General features: G+C 35.2%; 4 protein-coding genes across 8 annotated transcripts; 2 read left to right on the forward strand and 2 right to left on the reverse strand.

The window, feature by feature from the left end:
* Nucleotides 1–151: 151 nt before the first annotated feature.
* On the reverse strand, nt 152–3985 carry LOC125192383 (UMP-CMP kinase 3-like). Of its 3 annotated transcripts, none has more exons than XM_048089922.1 (10): nt 3899–3985; nt 2635–2692; nt 2438–2492; nt 2169–2286; nt 1703–1859; nt 1432–1512; nt 1231–1338; nt 1091–1150; nt 583–637; nt 152–402 (listed from the first exon to the last, which is right to left on the reverse strand). In XM_048089922.1, exons 2-9 carry the CDS (start codon nt 2662–2664, stop codon nt 626–628), a joined length of 621 nt encoding a protein of 206 aa, XP_047945879.1. In that variant the 5' UTR covers nt 2665–2692; nt 3899–3985; the 3' UTR covers nt 152–402; nt 583–625. The 3 variants fall into 3 exon arrangements, with proteins under 3 accessions (XP_047945879.1, XP_047945877.1, XP_047945878.1); XM_048089920.1 differs by having other exon boundaries at nt 152–406; XM_048089921.1 differs by lacking the exon at nt 3899–3985 and adding an exon at nt 3774–3790 and having other exon boundaries at nt 152–406.
* Nucleotides 3986–4154: 169 nt separating this feature from the next.
* On the forward strand, nt 4155–6245 carry LOC125192384 (phosphatidylinositol N-acetylglucosaminyltransferase subunit P-like). 2 transcript variants are annotated; one of them, XM_048089923.1, is made up of 5 exons: nt 4155–4344; nt 4783–4855; nt 5191–5309; nt 5451–5577; nt 6163–6245. In XM_048089923.1, the coding sequence occupies exons 1-4, from the start codon at nt 4155–4157 to the stop codon at nt 5573–5575; spliced, it is 507 nt and encodes a 168-aa protein (XP_047945880.1). In that variant the 3' UTR covers nt 5576–5577; nt 6163–6245. The 2 variants fall into 2 exon arrangements, with proteins under 2 accessions (XP_047945880.1, XP_047945881.1); XM_048089924.1 differs by lacking the exon at nt 6163–6245 and having other exon boundaries at nt 5451–5682.
* On the forward strand, nt 6238–7612 carry LOC125192382 (haloacid dehalogenase-like hydrolase domain-containing protein Sgpp). Its single transcript, XM_048089919.1, has 5 exons — nt 6238–6368; nt 6474–6588; nt 6659–6813; nt 6889–7150; nt 7240–7612. Exons 1-5 carry the CDS (start codon nt 6256–6258, stop codon nt 7426–7428), a joined length of 834 nt encoding a protein of 277 aa, XP_047945876.1. The 5' UTR covers nt 6238–6255; the 3' UTR covers nt 7429–7612.
* A 9369-nt stretch (nt 7613–16981) lies between these two features.
* On the reverse strand, nt 16982–20263 carry LOC125191875 (probable purine permease 11). 2 transcript variants are annotated; one of them, XM_048089305.1, is made up of 2 exons: nt 19999–20263; nt 16982–18338 (listed from the first exon to the last, which is right to left on the reverse strand). In XM_048089305.1, exons 1-2 carry the CDS (start codon nt 20003–20005, stop codon nt 17251–17253), a joined length of 1095 nt encoding a protein of 364 aa, XP_047945262.1. In that variant the 5' UTR covers nt 20006–20263; the 3' UTR covers nt 16982–17250. The 2 variants fall into 2 exon arrangements, with proteins under 2 accessions (XP_047945262.1, XP_047945261.1); XM_048089304.1 differs by lacking the exon at nt 19999–20263 and adding an exon at nt 19400–19418.
* Between the last annotated feature and the right edge of the window lie 196 nt (nt 20264–20459).

Raw genomic sequence — 20459 nt, forward strand, 5'->3', positions numbered from 1 at the left:
TGGATACTGTAATGTATTTTAAAATTAGTGATGGATTCAGACCATATATGAAGAATTAATTTAGTGACAGATGAAGTATATAATCGTCCAAATAATCAAATAATTCTCTGCATTAAAATAAATCCATAATTTAGAGCAAACAAATAAAGGATGAATGAACATGTAGCAATCTTATTACTAAGAAATATAAAACATAGGAGAATTCAGCTGTTCGTATATTAGATATATATGAGAGCATATATAGAGGCAATAACCTCGTTGAGACACTATGGTAAAACAATATAGAGGCAAGAAACCTCACAACAATAAAATCGAAAAAAAAAGTAAAAATGTAAGCCTTCCACCTAAGGGGAAGAAATCCAGTGATGACACACAGACTTCGTCAAGCCATATATCTCATAACTGCCTGCCCAAGAAAACCAATAAAACTTTGAGGTACCGTTGCACCAAAATACAAACAATATAAGAAGCGGAATACACAATTTCTGCGTAATTATCAGAGCAGTGTCTGTTGAGTCTGTTCAATTTATAGGACTGACTCATCACAAAATGCAGTATATCAAGTAGTTAGTAAATCATTACCTACACTGATATCTGGTGCAAAATGATGAGTGAAGTCCCAAATTTAAGCAGCAACCTGTGTCAAGAGAGAAAATTTATTACATAGGAGGATATTGATGCAAAGGGTGTGATCATATTCCTAAAAAATTGTAGATTCCAACTCAGCTGATCTCCCAGCCCAGAAACAGTACAAACTGGTCAATAATTGGTTACTGAAATTTGAATTCTACGTACACCATGACTCCTTTCCACAATGAGAGAAATCCTTGTATCTGACTCACTTGAATCTATTAACAATTGAAATTTGCTATTTATTTGTCATACCAGTGTAGTCAGTTTGTGACCAAGACTGAAAGTGGCAGGTAACATAAATTTTTTTTCGTAAAATAGTAAGTAATTCATTAGAACACCATAATAAGAGCATTCTACTTTACGCTACACCAAGTGATGTTTACTTCAGGGTGTGTCGCATGACGTCATCTGGGAGCACTTTTATGTATCATTCCACTGGAAGAGCAGTAATGCTAACCTTGGTGAAAATTGCTTTGACTGCCTCAAAAACTTCTCCAACTGGTCTTGTGGCATCAATCTAATTCCAAGGAAACATCAAGTATTATAGTTGGCTTCTTCTGACTATACAAACAAAGGTGCAAATGGTGATTAAATTACCTTCTTAACCTTGCCTTTTGCACTGTAATATTCAATAACTGGGAGACTAGATTCCAAGTAAACCTTAAATCTCTTCCTTATAGTCTCGATATTATCATCCTCCCTACCCTATACAGGAAGAGAAATTTAAAAAGGAGTGAAGATGAATACAGACACCACTAGAAGAAGAAAGCTGATTAGAACACTTATTATATATGTAACCTGGTTTCTACCCAGCAAGCGTTTCTCCATTTCTTCCTCAGAACAGTCAAAGAAAAGTACAAATTCTGGCTGGACGCCGGTCTGCGGAAAGAAAAAGCAAGCTGTAACATGGAATCATGGATCGAACAGCCAGGGGATGATCATAAGATGTATTACTTGCTTTTGGGATGTTGTAAACCATCTCATATTAGCATGCCAAATGCTAATGCAAGGAAGACATCAATCATATCAAATAACTCGATATGCATATATATAGTAAACATAAACTTACTACAGACTCAAATGCCGCACGATTCTCCTCATTACGTGGGAAACCGTCAATAAGAAACTTGTCGTTTCCGTTTTCCTCTATTGCTCGTTTCAGAAGCTTGATTGTCACCTCTGAAGGTACAATTTTTCCCTCCTTGATCATGTTTTGAATCATAGTCCTACAGGTAACCATAGAAACTGTAAGATGAAAACAAAGAAAACACTTATGCCTTGAGACAAATGCATTATTTTAAGAAAGTGACTATATTATTAGTTCGCTCAGTGTTTATTAGCCAACCACAATCTTAGATCAAGGTCCATGGTTAAACAGTACCAGAAACCTAAGGACTCCATACAATATCAAGATGAGTAAAAGAGCAATTAGGAAAGACAAAGCAACTCTTCTTCAGTAAAAACATCTTTTCTTCTGCCCATATAAAAAACAACCCACATAATAGATAGTGTTTGAGCTAGAAAAAAAGCTTTACCCATTCTCAGAACCAGATTTGATCTCTGCTCGGAGAAGATCACCTGCACTCAGGTGAGTATAACCAAAATGTTCGACGATGTTTGCACACTGCGTGCCCTTACCACTGCCTGGACCACCTGCTCGAGTTTAAAGAGAAAAAGCATGTATGTATCAGGATAGTATCTATATAGATCTCAGTTAAAAAAGGTTTTACATGTATGAGAAACACGGAAACTACAAGTGGGAGCAAGACAACATAAATCTTTTGAAAGGAAAGTGTTAACTCACCCAAAACAAAGACAACGGTGACCTTCTTGTTGATTGGTGCTCTTCCATTTGCTTCCTGACCAAATAATGTGTGAGTATCTTGCAAGATAGAAGATCCAAATATCTATTAAAACTGCTCTTCTTAATTAGCTGTCTTGAATCCAGATCGAAAGAAAGGATTCTCAAGAATGACAATCAACCAGATTGAAAGAAAATACCTTGTTTGCAGCATCCACAACAGTCCCCATAGCAGCCGCAGAAAATCTAGTAAATTATCTGAAAGACAAGCAAATAAGCCAATGGCAGTTAGATTCATGCTCTTATTGGATTACATGAGAGAAGCCAAAGAAATCAAGAATCGGAAAATTTGTAAGTAGTTAGATTGATTGATTAAAGCTGAAACAAAAGCAGCACTACTTTCTTGCATAAATTTTCTAATTTTTGTGGAGATCTCAACATCATGTATTTCAAGCATGGACAACAAACAAAATACTTTACGAAGAACGGAGAGATCAAGCATTTTTAATCACGGTCACAGCTTAGCATTAAACACAAAAGAAAACTAGATTCTTGTAGGCTTAAATTCAGATAACATTATCAGCATGTAGCCAAAATATGAAGATCTTTATGATTGAAGAAGGTCAAATCTATAGAAAAAACTAGTCTTACAATATAATATAGGTTCAAACATCTTTTCATTAAATATGAAAACAATAAAGACAGAAAGCAAAAGTAAACTTGAATGCATGGAATACGCATTTGGTTTGGATCCTTTAAACAGTGGCATTGCGCATCAAAGAACATTATTTCGGAATCAAATCCACATAGAAAAAGGCCGAATTAAAAACAATAGCACATAAAAGTACGAAAGAAGATGATATCTCATCAAAGAACTTGAATGCATGGAATACGCATTTGGTTTGGATCCTTTAAACAGTGGCATTGCGCATCAAAGAACATTATTTCGGAATCAAATCCACATAGAAAAAGGCCGAATTAAAAACAATAGCACATAAAAGTACGAAAGAAGATGATATCTCATCAAAGACAGTCCAGAATCAAATAGAAAATCATCTCACCAACAGAATAAATTAAATAAAAAAAAAAGATCCAATCTTTCAATTGACTACAAATTCACGGAAATCTTCCAAGCAACTAAAAAGATAGACAATGAGGATCATCCATTTTCCCGCGATCTGGAGTTTCACCAATCGCATAATAGATTGTGAGATCAAACCAGCCATTGCTCAAATTATTCACCACACAACAGAAAAAGGACACGATAGCTCAAAATTAAGCAAAATAGAATGTCAAAAAGATACCAAACAGGAGGAAAAGATCAACATAAATCTCATACTCGTTCTATGATATCCAACTTTCTTCAAATCTCTACGTGGTCTAATCCAGTCACCAATATCATAAATTAAACGCAGTCCCTTACTAATAAAGGATCGAGGAGACAAAGAAAGATGTGGAACTCACCAAATTGTTGTGAAGAATTGGAAGAAAGAGAGGGAAATAAGAGGAGATCTATATGTAGGAGCGCCTCCGATTTGTATAGCATATGGGTATGGCAATGCAACCAACTGTAACCTTTGTAATTAAGATATCATTATTATAGTAATAAATACTTTATAGTTGCGTTTTAGCGTTTTTAAGTTTCCCAAGCTTCTACTTTGCGTGATACTAAAGTCGTGGTATATGATTAACGTTTTTTATCACAGCAACCAAAATTAGGATGGAAGAGCGTTGCTCTGTGAATAGCCCACGACGGATTCTGAGCTTCTCCAAGACCCGGGCAGCCAACGTCTCCTTCTCCGACGCCGATCACCGCTCCCAGACCGAATTAGGCGTCTCCGGCGAGCACGGCCCCAAACTCTCTGAGGTTTATGGATTCGTCGGATCCATCACCACCGTTGTTTTTACAGGTCCGATTCATCTGCTCCTTTCGAATAATCACCCACTCTATTTCTATGATTAGTATTGATTGTGCATTTTTCTCAATTTTTGCTTATCGTTCCTAATTTATCTTTGAATTGTGTGAATACGACGGATTAATTCGTGATTAATTTTTAGGGCTTGTGTGGAATTGTAAATTATGATGTATATTGTCACTAGAGTTTTAATATGCTGGACATTATTGAAGCATATTAATGATAAAGCGTCATTGGATCGATTATGTATTTTCTTGATTGCTTGTGGCGGTACATATATGTAGATGGACCATATGGGACTGTGATTGAAGATGCAAGGATGATATGATAAGTATTCATGTGTAGTTTCTCATGTTTGTTGGAGCTTGCAGAATCTTGAAGGTTATATAATTAGAATAGCAGCTAACAGGTTCTTTTTTTCTCGCGCAACAGTCATATTCATCGTGTGGGCGTATGTTCCTGACCATTGGTTGCATTCTATCGGGATCTATTACTATCCAAGCAGGTTCGTGCTTTCATATGCTTGCTTGCTTTTGTTGCGCATTCTCTCTAAAATGCAAATAATATGCTTACTCCTGCAATTATCATGGAAAATTTAAGGCAACTAAGATGAACAAAATTCCTCTAGTCTTGTTAAGTTATACACTTTGTCTCAACAAGTTATGATAGATAGAGTGCTGGTCAAAAATAGTAGAAACATAAATCAAGTTTCCTCTACAAACTTAAAACTATCAGATTGAGGAGTTTAGCAATGGAATCGATGAATAACACATTACCCTTGGTTAATGTCTTCTATATAGCAGTACATGCCTTGTAGTGATATCTTGAAAACCTTTTCAGGTATTGGGCTTTGGCGGTGCCAACTTACGTGATGGTGACGATTGTGCTGGCCATCACATTTTATATTGGCATGAACTTTATGGCAACTCCTCCTCCTACCTCCTTAAATATAATGTTTGGTAAATTTACTTCCTAGGTTTTTTCTTACACTGTACTCATGATATTCTCTGGTCCAGAATCATCAATAAGGATTGATAAAAATGTGTTCTCATGTAGCATCAAAGATAGTAGTAACCTTTTCACTTCTGCCCTATTTGCAGATGAATTTAGTAGGGAAATGCTGAGCAATGTCCCTTTTGTAGATGATGACGAGCAGCCAATTGAGCCTATATCTGACATAGGCATTAACAGAATTAACAAAATCATGTTCGACAGCTTCAAATGAAGGTGTTTGATTTGATGAGATCATTCTACATGTATCTAAAGTTAGATTGTAGGACTTTCTCATTTTTCCAGTTACCTCGTAGAGTTTATGAAACAAAATTAGACCAAGTGATTTGTGGTGAATGTTATTACAGCTATCTCCATGTCTTTACCATGTACTTATGATTTAATTGTGTTGAACTTTGGAACTGAAGGTCAGTTTCCAGCCTGCACACAGATTTGATAATAACATGTTGCTGCCTTGGCCTCGAATAATTTGATAATCTTGGAGAAAATTAATTTTGGAAAAATTCCGAAGGTCCAAAATTTCGTGAATTTTTAGGTCCAAGAAAATGTTATGTACAGAAAGAAAATTAAAAATACAAAATTTGTTTATGCTTAAATTATTGAATAAAATAATAAATCAAATTTTGTAATAATGTCAATTAGAAATTTTATGGTATTAAAATTAAATTGAATATGTATTATAAATGAGAGTGATGCTGATTATAATGCATCAAGAATAACATTTTAAAATACTAGTAGAGTACAGTATATGCGAATATTAGAAAATAGGCAATAGATGTTGACATTTATATTGGGTTGAAGATGCAAGATTGTAGGCCACCGGAATTCGTGGAGGGACATAGATTCACACAAGAAGAGATTTGGAAGAATTGAAATAGCATTGGTGGTGTAGTTATGGCGGCGCTTCAGCTATTCTCCCCTTTTCTGCCAAAGCTTCCTCCTTCGTACACCTCCCAATTTGCTCCTCCCACCTACTCTTTTCGGATGTCTTCTTCGTCCACGCCAAGGTACTCTCTTTCTCTCAATTGGAGCTCTGTCTCAACTCCCATTATTCTTATAGTTCAAGTTTGCAAAATGGTTTGATGGGATTTTGCGTTACATCATATTATTAGGTGCTCTTCACTTGCACCGGTTGCTCCACTGGAAGCAATCCTATTCGATATTGATGGAACACTAGCTGATTCTGATCCTATCCATTACTATGCATTTAGAGAAATGCTTCAAGAGGTTTTCTCCCTCCCCCTATAATCCTTTTTCTTTCCTCCTCTACTTAGCTCAACTTTTGATGTCATTACAGCTAGGATACAATGGTGGAGATCCCATAACTGAGGAATTCTTCATAACTAATATTAGTGGCAAGCATAATGAGGAACTCTGTCAGGTTCTCTTCCCAGATTGGGATCTCCAAAGAGCTAGGAAATTTTTTGTTGACAAGGAGGCTATGTTTCGAAGGTACTACTAAACTACATACACCTAAACTGTTGGCTTGTAGATAATTTTGTACTCCGTGCTAACGTAAACAAGCAGACTGGCTGCAGAACAAACGGAGCCGGTTGCTGGGCTTGACGCGTTGTGCAGATGGGTGGAGGACAAGGGTCTGAGACGCGCTGCAGTCACCAATGCTCCAAGGGCTAACGCGGAGATGCTGATCTCATTGCTGGGGCTTGACGAGTTCTTCGAACTAGTTGTGATTGGAAACGAGTGTGAACGACCAAAGCCTTTCCCGGACCCCTACTTGAATGCTCTGAAGGGACTTGGAGTATCTGCTGATCATGCATTTGTCTTTGAGGTATGGCTAGCTTTTCTCTAACATCAACTTTGATACTACTTAACAATGTGGTCTTCCATTGAATTCCTAGTTTGTTTGCATAAATGAAGGATTCTGTGTCTGGAATAAAAGCTGGGATGGCTGCTGGGATGCCAGTGGTTGGCCTAGCTCTAAGGAATCCTGAAAGCATGTTGACGGGAGCTGGGGCAGCTATGGTGATCAAGGATTATACCGAGACGAAGTTGTGGACTGCTCTAGAAGAAATTTCCAAGAAGAAAGAGGAGCTCAAAGTTACATGAGCTGGGAATGTGGCCAGGGGTGCATTGATTGACCTGTTGTATTTGTAGCTCTAGTTATAGAAAAAAAAATCCATTCTTTCAACATATACGAGACAATAACTTGCCCCTTTTAAATGAAACTGTACCCTTTGCTCTTGTACCTGAATTATAGTACTAAATTCAAAACTTACATCTTGGTTCTGTACACTGGTAAATTATAGGGGTAATGCAAGAATTGATGAATGTACAACCTCTGTCTGCTATAGATCGTTATGAAGCATCTTAATATACAAAATATCTTGCCAATGATACAGAATCGACCTCATCCCTCGCCTTCTTGTACAGTTCAAGCCGTTTTGCCATCTGCTGCCTCTTCTCCATCAAGGTTGGATCTTCATCCAGCAAGTCGCCTAGTTGTAACGCGACCAAAACGACATCATAAAACGGGAAATTTGGATCAATAGCTACTGCCTCAGCTGCTGAGCTGCCATGTGGATTGTCCCTGTGGATTCCCACCCGGGTTTCCTAATCTCTCAACTTCCTCAGGAAGTCTGCGGAAGAACTCCACAGTCAGATATGATGCTTCCATATCAACCAATCTAATGGTTGTTTTAGAGATTCATTGGTCGTGGCTGCTTTAGTTGATTGCGGACTTGGGAATCGTCTCAATTCCAGCTCCGTTTGATGTATTTCAAACCAGAATCACAAATCAAGTCATGTCAGAAGGTCACCTGACGATGACACTCTCCAATTGACTTCCTCACTAGTTCCTTCAAGACAAAGTGAACCTGAAAAATGGTTTCCGTGGTCATTGATGCCGAAATAGAGTACGTAGCAATGTTAATATTGCATCCCATTTAGGAACTACTTAGAGTATCAACAGTTGCTTCAGCAGGCCCTCTGAAATAAGTCGTTTATAACCTTGCTAAGGAGCAATCAAGTGTGGCTGATAACATTCTGCAGCGAGAGATATCGGTCAATGCAGATAAGAAGTATAAGATGGAGAATTAAGGAGAAACTTACCCTCCATCAAGATGCTCCTTGAATATCAATAATCACGTTGGGAATGAAAGAACTCAATAAAGTACATCATCAATACTTTTGTTTGTTAAGGATGCATTACTTGCCCTAATTACAGATTCCTAGTGCTCAAACAGAAATTTCAACCATATCAGATTTACTAAACTAAAGCAATGCCAGTCAGGACATCAATTACCATTCAGAAACAAAATTCTACTAGCCAAGTGCGAATAGTCAGGACTTGTCGCAAATCATATCAAGAGAAGTAGATAAGTGCAAGGGACAAATCTAGTACATACACAACAAAGATGAAATTCACTAAAACGGTTATTCAGCCAAGATTGGACAAGCCTCTGAAGTTACAAACTAAGAGACATCAGTACTCATTAGTTTAAAAAGGGCAAGCATATACTGTACAAGATATATAGGAGCGAACCATATTTTCAATTTCCTCGGCTAAACTGTCTGGTTGCCCGCCATGAATGAAGTTCGCACGACAAGTACGAAGAGGAGCAACATAGTAAAATATTACTCCCTCCTCCCCTTAAAATTTGTCACCTATTTCCTTTTCTGTCCGTCCCTAAATATTTGTCACCTTTCACTTTTACCATTTTTTGTAGTGGACCGACCTCATATTTCCACTAATTCATTTCCACTCACATTTTATTATAAAACTAATATATAAAAGTAGGACCCACATGCCACCAACTTTTTCAACCCACTTTCTATTACATTTTTTAAAATCCGTGCCGGGACAAATTATGAGGGACGGAGGGAGTATTTACTTCACTTACTTTTAAAAGTTGAGATTAAATTGAAAATATAAAATTTGTGCCATGGTGTTCACTAGGGGTGGGTATTCATGTCGGTTAACCGACCCCAAAATTCCATAAAAAAACTAACCGGAATCGATCCGATCTTCGGTTCGGTTACTTAATTAACCGACTCGGTTAGAACCGGTCAGTTATCGGTTATAACCGAACTAGCCTTATTGTTTTGTACTAGTTTTAACATACTACTCCCTCCGTCCCCTATTAGGAGTCACTCTTTGACCGGACACGGGTTTTAAGAAATGTAAAGAAAAGTTGGTTGAAAAAGTTAGTGGAATGTAGGACCCATTTTTTTATATTGGTTTTATAATAAAATGTGAGTGAGTTGAGTTAGTGGAATGTGAGACCTACTTACTATTTATGGTAAAAATGAAGTGCGACTCTTAATTGGGGACGGACCGAAATGGAAAAGTGAATTTTAATGGGGACGGAGGGAGTAGTTTTTAAGCACTTTATTAACTTTATGAGATCTTATTTTTAAAATAATGTTTAGACATTTGACTTTGAGATATTTGATAGTGACACAAATTAAAATTGACTTTTTTTAACATTGCAATATGACTTACGAGACTTTAATAAAATTTGGAAGTAAATTACAATTTCTTCTATTGTGACAAAATTTGAAAGTAAATTACAATTTCTTCTATTATTAACTAAAAATATAATAAAAATTAAAATTGTTTATGGTTTTAACTTTTATCTTGTTATCTACTTTTATTATTATTATTATTATTATTATTATTATTATTATTATTATTATTATTATTATTATTATTATTATTATTATTATTATACTCCCATTTACAAGCAATACATATATTATTTAGGCTCTTTAATAGACTTAAACTTTAAATGATCTAAAATTTGAAAACCTTTTCTCTAATAATAAGTGAAAGGTTATCTTAATTTTAAAATAGTAGTATTTCTTAAGCACTTGTTAACTTTGAGAGATCTTATTTTTAAAAATATATTTAGAAACTTTATTGAATTTGAGATATTATAAGTATAAGTAACTAATAGTACACAAATTAAAATAGACATTTTTGACATTACAAATTTGCAATATGAGACTTTGACAAAATTTGGAAGTAAATTACAGATTCTTCTATCGTGGCAAAGTTTAAAAGTAAATTACAAATTCTTCTATTATTAATAAAAAATATAATAAAATTAAAATTGTTTATGATTTTAACTTTTAACTTGTTATCTACTTTTTATTATTATTATTATTATTATTATTATTATTATTATTATTATTATTATTCTATTTACAAGCAATACATATATTGTTTTGGCTCTTTAATAGACTTAAATTTTAAATGATCTAAAATTTGAAAACCTTTCTCTAATAATAAGTGAAAGGTTATCTTATTTTTAAAATAGTAGTATTGCTTAAGCACTTGTTAAGTTTGAGAGATTTTATTTTTAAAAATATATTTAGAAACTTTATTAAATTTGAGATATTATAAGTATAAGTAACTGATAGTACACAAATTAAAATAGAATTTTTTGACATTGCAAATTTGCAATATGAGTTTGGAAGTAAATTACATATTCTTCTATTGTTACAAAGTTTAAAAGTAAATTACAATTTCTTTTATTATTAATTAAAAATATAATTAAAATCAAAATTGTTTATGATTTTAACTTTTAACTTTTCATCTACTTTTATTATTATTATTATTGTACTCCTATTTACAAATAATACATAAATTGTTTAGACACTTTAAAAGACTTAAACTTTACATGATCTATAATTTAAAAACTTTTCTCCAATAATAAGTGAAAGGTTATTTATATTTAACATAGTAATGCTTAAGCACTTTATTGACTTTGAAATATAAATTTTTAAGTATAATACTATAATTGATAGTGACACAAATTAAAATGGACTTTTTTGACATTGTGAAGTAGCTGCAGCTAGACTGTGTGCACAGTAAGGAATATCAAGCTTCTTGAGTCCAGCGAATCCACTAGATCACAGGGTCTAGGAACTCACGGATCGTTGAAAGATCTCGGTCGTCGGACACACAGAATACCTCTTCAAAACCCTCAACCACGTATACTAAAATTAGCACAGGGAAGTAGGGATCGATCCCACAGAGATGAATGCGCAAATAAACATGTTCAAAGACTCGGGAACTATTTTTGTTGGCTGCTGCCACGCATTTTTAGGGTTGAGCTTTACTCCTAGACTTGGTAATAGAAATATGTTACCCTAACAGCTAGATCTAGGCAGAAACAGGAAACATGCATATAAACTGGAACAAGCGAGGCAATTACTAGATCTAAGAAAACTATTCCCTAAATTACCCAGACCTAAGAAAACAACTGAATGTGGGGACCATTTTCTGAAAAGGTAGAGTACGATTGAAAAGCTGCAAAATAACTAACTAAAGGACCAACTAACAACGACATCATCTTCTTCAACATTTACCAGGAAATAACCAGCTAAGAAACAGAGCAAAAACGTAAATCGACACGAAGCAGACGAAATTAAAAGCAGTAAAAACGAAGAACAGTTAAAACTAAGGCAGATCTACGGCTACTAGGGGTGCTTAAACGGTTCTCCGGTTCTCGGTTAACCGGAATCGGAACCGGAACCGACCGGTTAATTGAGGAACCGGAACCGGAAAATCCGGTTCCGGTTCCGGTACCGGTTCCAACTTTTTAAATAACACCGGTTCCGGTTCGGAACCGGAACCGACCGGTTCCTAACCGGGAACCGGATTATAATTCAATTTTATTTTTTTATAATTTAATATGCTAAAAAATCTAATTTATTGAATTAATTTTGAATTAAAGTAAAATAGTTTGAAACATTGAGTAATTTTTAGATTTAAATGTTTAATCTGTGATACTTTGAATCTATAATTATTTTCCTAATCCATTTTTTATGAACTAACTACAATGAGTAGAACATCATAAGTTTGTTTTTAGTTTTCAAAAGAACTTATACAAATACAATATCATTTCATATGATATATTTATTACAAATTTATGTAACAATTCATTTAACATACAATTTTAACATATTTGTGAATAATTTATTAAGTGTTCCAGTATAAACCAAATAGTCACAACAATATCAATTAGTATTGGAAATTCCAATGAATACTATGTTTAGCCAAAAAAGGGAAAATGAAATTCAATTTTAAAACTCATTTTTTTAAAAAAAAATTGCTAAAGTTTAGAACTCCTATTTTTGTATTAGTAAAAAATTGCTAACATAAAATAGTCCGACCCGACCTACTACACTTGGCATCACTCTTATCCATATATGAATATTATTGTATTGTTGGTTTGTATTTTGTGTATTTATTTTAATTTTTAGGTATTATTTGTTATAATTCTAGATGTTGGATTATTATTTTTTTAGTATTGAACTATTTAAAATTATAAATAAATTCGGATTAAAATTACACATCGGTTCCGGTTCGGAACCGGAATCGACCGGTTCTTAACCGGCCGGTTCGGTTCCGGTTCCGGTTCCGGTTCTTGAATTTATGAAAATTTAAAACCGGTTAACCGGTCAACCGGTCCGGTTAGAACCGGAACCGGCCGAATAAGCAGGCCTATCTACGGCTACTAGACGAGGTAAAACGAGTGCATAATTTAAACAACTAAATGAAACTTCAAACAAGCAGATCCAGTCACGGGACGCTTAATCCACTCCGGATCCAAGCCATCCACAACAACCAAACATCATTTCCACCTCAAATTCCCACTGATCTACGTAGATTTCTCCGATCAACAACGAATTTCTCACAAACCAGCTTCAAACTCAGATCAACCAACAAAGATCAGCAAATCGATCCCAAAACAACACAACAAGATAAATAAAACATAAACAGAAATATCCATTGCAAAATACGAAATATCCAACGATAGAAACAACACAAAAGCCGAGCCTCGAACAGCGAAGACTCGGCGAGTACCAAAAGTAGACAGAAAATAAAGGATAATTGTTTCTTCGCCTCCGTAGAGACGGTGTTGCACCCAAACTTCCTATGAAACGAGAACCCCCCAGAAAATTTACCCCAAATGAGTGTGTAGAAAAGTAGAAAACTAAGCTAGGAGCTGGAAAAGGTGACGATCGTCTCATGTTGATTGCGTGCTCCTTTTTATAGTGGTTAAAGCTTCTAGACTGTTCTTGTGATTCCTATTTTGCCCTCCAATCGATGCTCCTCAGTCTAGTGGCTTTTTATCCTTCTACTTAATTTTCCTTGCCAGCTTCCTTCACCAGGTGATCTCTATCTTCTTCCTTGGGCTGGCATTTTCTCTACACACCTGGCTCAAAAAGGTTTGTTAGACCCAGGAAATCACAGAATTTATCCTTATAACCGATGCATGAAATTAGCCTTATCACATTGCAATACAAGACTTTGACAAAATTTAGATATAAATTACAATTTCTTCCATTGTGACAAAGTTTGAAAGTAAATTATAATTTCTTTTAGTATTAAATAAACATATAATTGAATTTAATTCGGTTATCGGATAACCGATCGGTTATAACCAATAACCGACTTAGAGCAAAAACGTATAACCGGTACCGAACCGATAACCGACCGATTCCGGATTGGTTATCGGTTAACTGATTAACCGAAAACCGTTTACCCATCCCTAAACTGTTCACAATCGAAATCGTTTTCTATATTCAGTAATTTATTTGTGGATATGTAGTCTTGATTGCAAGTCCCATAAATTAGTATTAATTGTCAAAGTCCCAATATATTTATTTGGAGTATTTTCAAAAATCATGTATTATTTCACTTTTCTACTGCTCTAAGTGGTTGGGAAAAAGAAAAATGTGAATTATACTCCACGTATAGTACTCCCTCCGTTTCATAGTAATTGAGCGTTTCTTTTCAGCACAGAGATTAAGAAAAATTGTGTTAGATGAGTTAAATAAAGGGATAATAAAGTGGAAAAAGAAAAAGGTAGAGAGATGAAGAGAGAAAAAAAGTAAGAGATCGTAAAGTAGGTGTTGAAAAATGTGTTGACTTTTATTAAAAGGGGAAATGACTCTATTATTATGGAATGTACCAAAATGACAAAATGACTCTATTACTATAACTGAGGGAATAGTAAATGCCTAAGTGGAGTAATAAAATTGTCTTATTTGAATTGATAAACCGCGGTGAAATTTCGTGGAAGCTGGCGAATTCACGAGCATTTTGTTAATACTAACTAATTGGGTAATGCTCAAAACTCAATTATTGATGATATAAGTAGCTCTCAGGGCATCCGCAACACTGGCTCGTTGCCAGCTCGGTCTCGTCTCGGTGATACGAGCATCGAGCTAGCGATGCGGCCACTCCGTCTCGTCCGGTATCCCTCCGCCGAGAGCATGTTGGCGAGTTGGCCACGGGCGAGCTCCCGTGCGGCCGTGACGCCCACTGCCGCTCGCGAGTGGACGTCGTTTATATCCGTTGAAAAAAAAATTTATTTTTCTTTTAAATTCCGAAAAAATTTAAAAAAAAATCTCCCAAAAATACTAGCCGCTTATAGCCATTTTTTCTAATATTTTATTTATTTTTTCTATTTTTTAGCCCCCAATCACTTCTAAATAATGATTTTAACGATTTTATGAATTATTAGTATCAATTTAATATTTCAATGAAATATTATTTGAATTTGTTGGAAATAAAAATAAAAAATGAAATTGAATGAATAGTTAAGGGATGAGATGTTTAAGAGATGAGCTAAAAAGTGCCATGAATAGTTAAGGGATATGACGGTATTGAGACGGTATTGAGACATGGATGTGGATGGCCTCACCGTTACAAACTAGTATCAGAAAAATGGGCACCAGTAGCAAGCAACTCATTCCATTGCCACTTGCAACCTCAAGAATCTGAAAGAAGCCATAGATGATTCAGAGATGGTGGAAAAAATATTGACCGAATGTATGTCGGTGTTTCAGAAAATGGAGGAAGTTTACGTCTTCAAGACATGTAAATGAATCTTCCCTAATATTCTGACGTCTAGGGAAGATGACAATCTAAAGTATCTCAATCAAGTAAAGTTAATTAGATCTATTTTATTCACTATATACACTCAATTTAAGTAATTTTTTAAAAGAATATTTTAAAATCAATCAAAGATAACTTCAAAAATAATAACATGTCATTACAGAAATTAGTTGAATTCTTAGTATTTTAACATTAACGTCTATAATTTGTTAGGCAAATGCCACCGACCTCACAACGTTCTATCCTCAGCTACCTCCCAACCATAGTTTACATCGACGATGCTGAAAACGTCAAATTTGTCGGAATGACTTAAATTTTGCACGGAGACTTAAAACTTGAAATCCGCACGGTGCAAATTTCAAGTCATTCTAACACAATTTTTGGCATCGTCGTTATCATCTGCTGCCTAGAAGATACAAATGAAGTACAACTGTATAGAAGATAGATCACTGCATACAATACCAGGATTAGAAAATAGGAGCTCATATTATAAATACGTTCAAATGATTGTGAACTCAATCTGAAGTTTGTGAACTCCTTTCTTGATGAGATCAAATGATTCCAATATAATTTGCTTTATTAATATTAAGTTTATTAAATTTGGTTTGTTAAAATTTGGATTTGATTCCTAGTCTGTGATCTCCTTATTGATGTAGGTTACGCCAACAATATAAAAAACATTGAGTTTGTTGGAATGACTTGAAATTTGCACAAGGATTTAAACTTGAAATTCACACGATACAAATTTCAAGTCATCTGACACAATCTGCATAGAAGGAAGATTACTAAGTACTCCCCCCGTCCGCGAATACGATTCTTCTACTTCATTCTTTAATAATTAATACCACTATTAATTTATTTTTGCTCTCGTTTAATCTATTAAATCAGTATGGTCTAAATTTTAGTAATAATAGAAATTGTGATTTTGTGGTTTCTACTTCACTGTAGTACATTTAGTGTGTCATTTAAACCTAAGAAAATTAATTTCTAGATCAGCTGTTATCACATTAGGTAACTCACATTAAAAATGTACATTTGAAATTGAATTAATCCATTCAGTGATAAAATTTTTACAATCATGTTGTCAATGAGTGGAGTTTTTCCTATTAATAGGCTAGTCACGGATATTGTTTATTACTCCATGAACCATATTTGAACAAGAGAATCCGATTCTAAATCCAATTTTCCGGTATGAATATGTTCACAAGATTATGTTGAATCATCATTCTCATTCTCATCTCATTTTCCGGTATGAATATGTTCACAAGATTATGTTGAGTCATCATTCTCATTCTCATCTCGTCACCTCACCTCATAAAATTATGTCAGAAATAATAGACACAGAGGATCATGATCTCAAGGCAATCGTTGCTAAGATGCGTCTTCTGAAAGAAAGCATGAAGGCTGCAAAGGCGGCGAAGAAGAAGCTGAAGGAATCACAGCAAGCCGCGGATGAGGCAGAGGAAAAGCTGAGCAAGGCTTTGGAGGAGGTTCAAATGATGTGTGTCATTAGTTTTTTATCACATTCGATTACAAAATCTTTGTTGTTTGTCTTTTCCCGCGATTGGATAACAATTTACACGAATTAAATCGAACACCCGTTTATAGGCACACATGAGTTGTAGTATAAATTTTGTATTTATCTAGCGTAGTAATTTTTTGTGTTGTATAAAAAATTAGGCAAATTTAAAGTGGTTATCGAATCCAGACAAAAACTGATGAAAGCATAAGCCTTGTGGTAAGATATTTATTCAGAAGAAAAGGCCAAGGTTGTATATTGCACAAATTCACCATAGACTATCAATGATGTTCATAACTTGAATTATTGCACAGATTTCTTGATCAGCCATATCTCTACACTTTTGTATCAGAAATATTTGGTCTGATATAACACAATTCAACTCTAAACCTACAAAATTCATCTCAAAATCACTGGCAGCAGTAATCTTTGCAATGAGAAATTGACTGATAATCGGAACCCCTAAAAGTCGAGTTTATGGAGTGGAGATCTTCAGTTAACAAGGATCACTTGTGTTGGTGGCATCACAAGATTCAGTTTGATTCTTCCTCACCTCAAGATCATCGAGATAGTTCTGATATATGTAAGAAGCAAAGCCCCAAAAGGCCAACAACATAGCAATTATCTTCGCCCCATTCATCTTGTCATGGAAGACAACCAGAGAAGCAATAGGAGTGACTGCTAGAGAAAGGGTGCTGATAACATTGGAGAAGAGAGAAGATACCACAAAAATTAAGCCTACAACACCAACTGAACAGATTTGCCACGCTATGGCTGTCCATACCAGTGTCATTATGTAAGAAACCTCTCCATTGCCAAAGCTGTCCATTTCTCCCTTTATAGTCCTCCATTCTCCACTAGCAAAGAGGCCTACAATGGTGACACAAGTTGCCACAATTGATGTGTATATCTGCATATCAAGAACAACAGAGAAAGTCTCCTTCTTCAGAACCTTTTCAAATGTCAGCTGCATGAGGGACAGCACGAGGGAGTACAGTGCAGAGGCTGCAAGGGTAGTAAAAACTCCAAGAAAATACTCGCCCCGGGAGATCCCTGAAGGTTTATCTGAACCATCATTGGTAGCGAGCAGGGCAGCAGATAACGAAAGAATTATCACTGAATTCAGTATTAAGACAGTGAACTTCTGCCGGTTGATGAAGAATGCGAAAACTGCATTAAATGCTAATTGTGTGGCGCAGATGAGAGAATAAGTAGAAGCTGATAGGTATAGCAATCCAATGGAATACAACATGTTATCTCCAGCAATAATGACCCCAACAACAATATAGATTATGATCATCAGGCGAGTAGAAGGTGGCGCTGATAAACTAGTAGACTCATCAGGGGAGCGGAGGAAAAGGTATGGAATGAAAAGGAGAGGGAAAGCTACTGTTTGGACAAGAGTAGCCATCCATTTACTGTTCCCACCCTTATCATAATAAAACCTTCCCAAAAGCACAGCAACAGCTTGACCAACAATAAGAAATAATATGTTGAATACGACAACAGTCCACCAGTGAGAGCGCTTAAGGTTGTAAAGTGGTCGGTGATAACCATGATCTGCCAGAATAGGAACTAGATTCTCTGTCATGCAATAAATGCAAAAGTGAGTAGATAGATAACTATTGTAAGTCTGTAATTAGTAGTACTTGGTAGCACAATCTTCCTCAAGTTAAAAATGAAACTGATCTTTTTAGCACAAAGATAGAACTAAATAACCCACTAGTAGTACTATGTAAAATGTGTCTCACAAATTCACAATAATTTTACATGAATTCTGAATCCACTGCTTCAGCAAACCACAAAAGTAAAACCATAACATTTCATAAAATATACTGTGACCTTTTATCTCCTTCTACTCTTCATCAATGTCGAGAGACATTGATGAGGAAAATGAGAAATAAACAAAACAGAATTAAAAAAGGAACAAGAATAAAAAGTTGTAGATTTATCGTTCTAGATATAAATACACAGCACATGCTCTCAAGATAAAGTCAAATTGTAAACAAGTTTTTGACTAGATTCTACATAGGTGGTCAATGTCAAATGAAATATCCTAAAGAAAATTAACATAAAATGCAATGCAACTGCAACAGAGATAATAATTAAGCGCTGAGCACAATGTAACAGCCACAAGTGTCAGAGTATGAAACAAATTTCAACTGCCTCAATGGAATATGATCACTCATCACTCCCAACTGGCAAACTCCCATCATGTCATTTCTCATCAACCACTTACTCTTCAAATACTCTCCATGGACAAATCAAATAAAATGGATAATTTTGCAAATTAGAAAACCCAACTGAATATGTACATTACACTAGTTTCAGCTGCATATTAGTTTAGCTTCTCATAACGGTGATAAACTAGGAATTCATACATGCTTTCCTTATAAGAGACTCAACTGATCAGGTGTAAGCTCATGGACATGCTATCCTAAATATATAAGCAAAAATTATAGTAGTTCCCTCTGAAGTAAAGAAATAAACAAGAAAACGGAACACCAGCATAACTTGTTTTATGGACTGGCTCCTTAGGCATACAAATAAACATGTTTCAGCTCGCCTATATTATATTCCTTGCAACTTATACTACACTATCTTCCATAAAATCTGTATCAAAGATCAACGAATCAACCACTCACGCAAAACCATAGGTCTACTAGCAAGTGAGTTGCTGTTTAAATCCGCCCCGTTGGATTAAGTAAAAAGAAAAAAATGCTGATTGTTAGTTACAGTGGCCCTTCATGAACAACATATGAATCAAGGGTTTTATGGAGAAAATGGCAAATTGTTGACAGATGTCCCCTTCAGTTACCCCATGTTTAATGTCATCTAAAGGTAAGAATACTTGGCCTACTGCAGGACCATACAATGAAGTCTCATTGTTTATCAAATTTGTATCATGCACTTTTCATGACTCAAACTTTAAACAACCTAGCATTTCTTTAAATGACATTAAAACCAAGCATCCAAGTCAAATCCACTCAAAATAAAAGGCTTAAAAACTGAAATACAAAGCATTTATGGCTTCCCTGCGAAGAATACTCTGCCTCAGAAGATTAAAGCAATAATAAGGCGAACCAAACGAAAACTAGAATTTCGAGTAAACATGCAACTATGACCACTAAAAAGTGAGAAATGAATAAATAAATCAATCCACCAATTTCGTCAAAAGACAGAAAGGCAAACACAGAGATAGCGAAATCACAAATAAAAAGAATAAGATAAGCTAGTTGAAAACCTGCCATGACGAGAACGAAGCCTTGAATTATGGCGGAAGACGATACCAGTAAAAATCAAACAAATACCGGGTAGATTAAGACGGGTGAACCCATAGATGCTGTGAAACTGTGATGCGAAATATCTGGATCGATTTGAAGAAAATTTGGGGAAATTGTATCGAGAATGGATTTGATTGCTAGTTTGGTTGAAGACGACGAGTGCCAACTCTTTCAATTTCGAAATTAATATGCGGTTTTTTTTTTCTAGCTTTGGAAAGCGGTGGCTGCTGTATTGGAAAACAATCATAAATATAGTGAATTGACTTTTTCATGACAGTGATGATTTGAATATGCACCAAACGTCGTACCTGTTTCATTTTACACAATCGGTTCGTCAATTAAAGACATTCTCCAAAATATCCTTTCTTTTTCTGTTTACAAAAATGATTAATAAATACTCCCACCTAAGGATGTCAATGCA

Source organism: Salvia hispanica, chromosome 6, assembly GCF_023119035.1.
Source record: "Salvia hispanica cultivar TCC Black 2014 chromosome 6, UniMelb_Shisp_WGS_1.0, whole genome shotgun sequence".
Taxonomy (NCBI): domain Eukaryota; kingdom Viridiplantae; phylum Streptophyta; class Magnoliopsida; order Lamiales; family Lamiaceae; genus Salvia; species Salvia hispanica.

Bases quoted from the DNA above. Each gene is read 5' to 3' on its own strand.
- LOC125192382 (XM_048089919.1), top strand. From the start codon at position 6,256: ATGGCGGCGCTTCAGCTATTCTCCCCTTTTCTGCCAAAGCTTCCTCCT. The intron at 6,589-6,658 runs GTTTTCTCCCTC...ATGTCATTACAG, and splicing joins TTAGAGAAATGCTTCAAGAG to CTAGGATACAATGGTGGAGA. The intron at 7,151-7,239 runs GTATGGCTAGCT...GCATAAATGAAG, and splicing joins ATCATGCATTTGTCTTTGAG to GATTCTGTGTCTGGAATAAA.
- LOC125192384 (XM_048089923.1), top strand. From the start codon at position 4,155: ATGGAAGAGCGTTGCTCTGTGAATAGCCCACGACGGATTCTGAGCTTC. The intron at 4,345-4,782 runs GTCCGATTCATC...CTCGCGCAACAG, and splicing joins CACCACCGTTGTTTTTACAG to TCATATTCATCGTGTGGGCG. The intron at 5,310-5,450 runs GTAAATTTACTT...CCCTATTTGCAG, and splicing joins CTCCTTAAATATAATGTTTG to ATGAATTTAGTAGGGAAATG.
- LOC125192383 (XM_048089922.1), bottom strand. From the start codon at position 2,664: ATGGGGACTGTTGTGGATGCTGCAAACAAG. The intron at 2,287-2,437 runs GTGAGTTAACAC...AAACTCGAGCAG, and splicing joins CACCGTTGTCTTTGTTTTGG to GTGGTCCAGGCAGTGGTAAG. The intron at 1,151-1,230 runs GTAATTTAATCA...CCTTGGAATTAG, and splicing joins CAAAAGGCAAGGTTAAGAAG to ATTGATGCCACAAGACCAGT.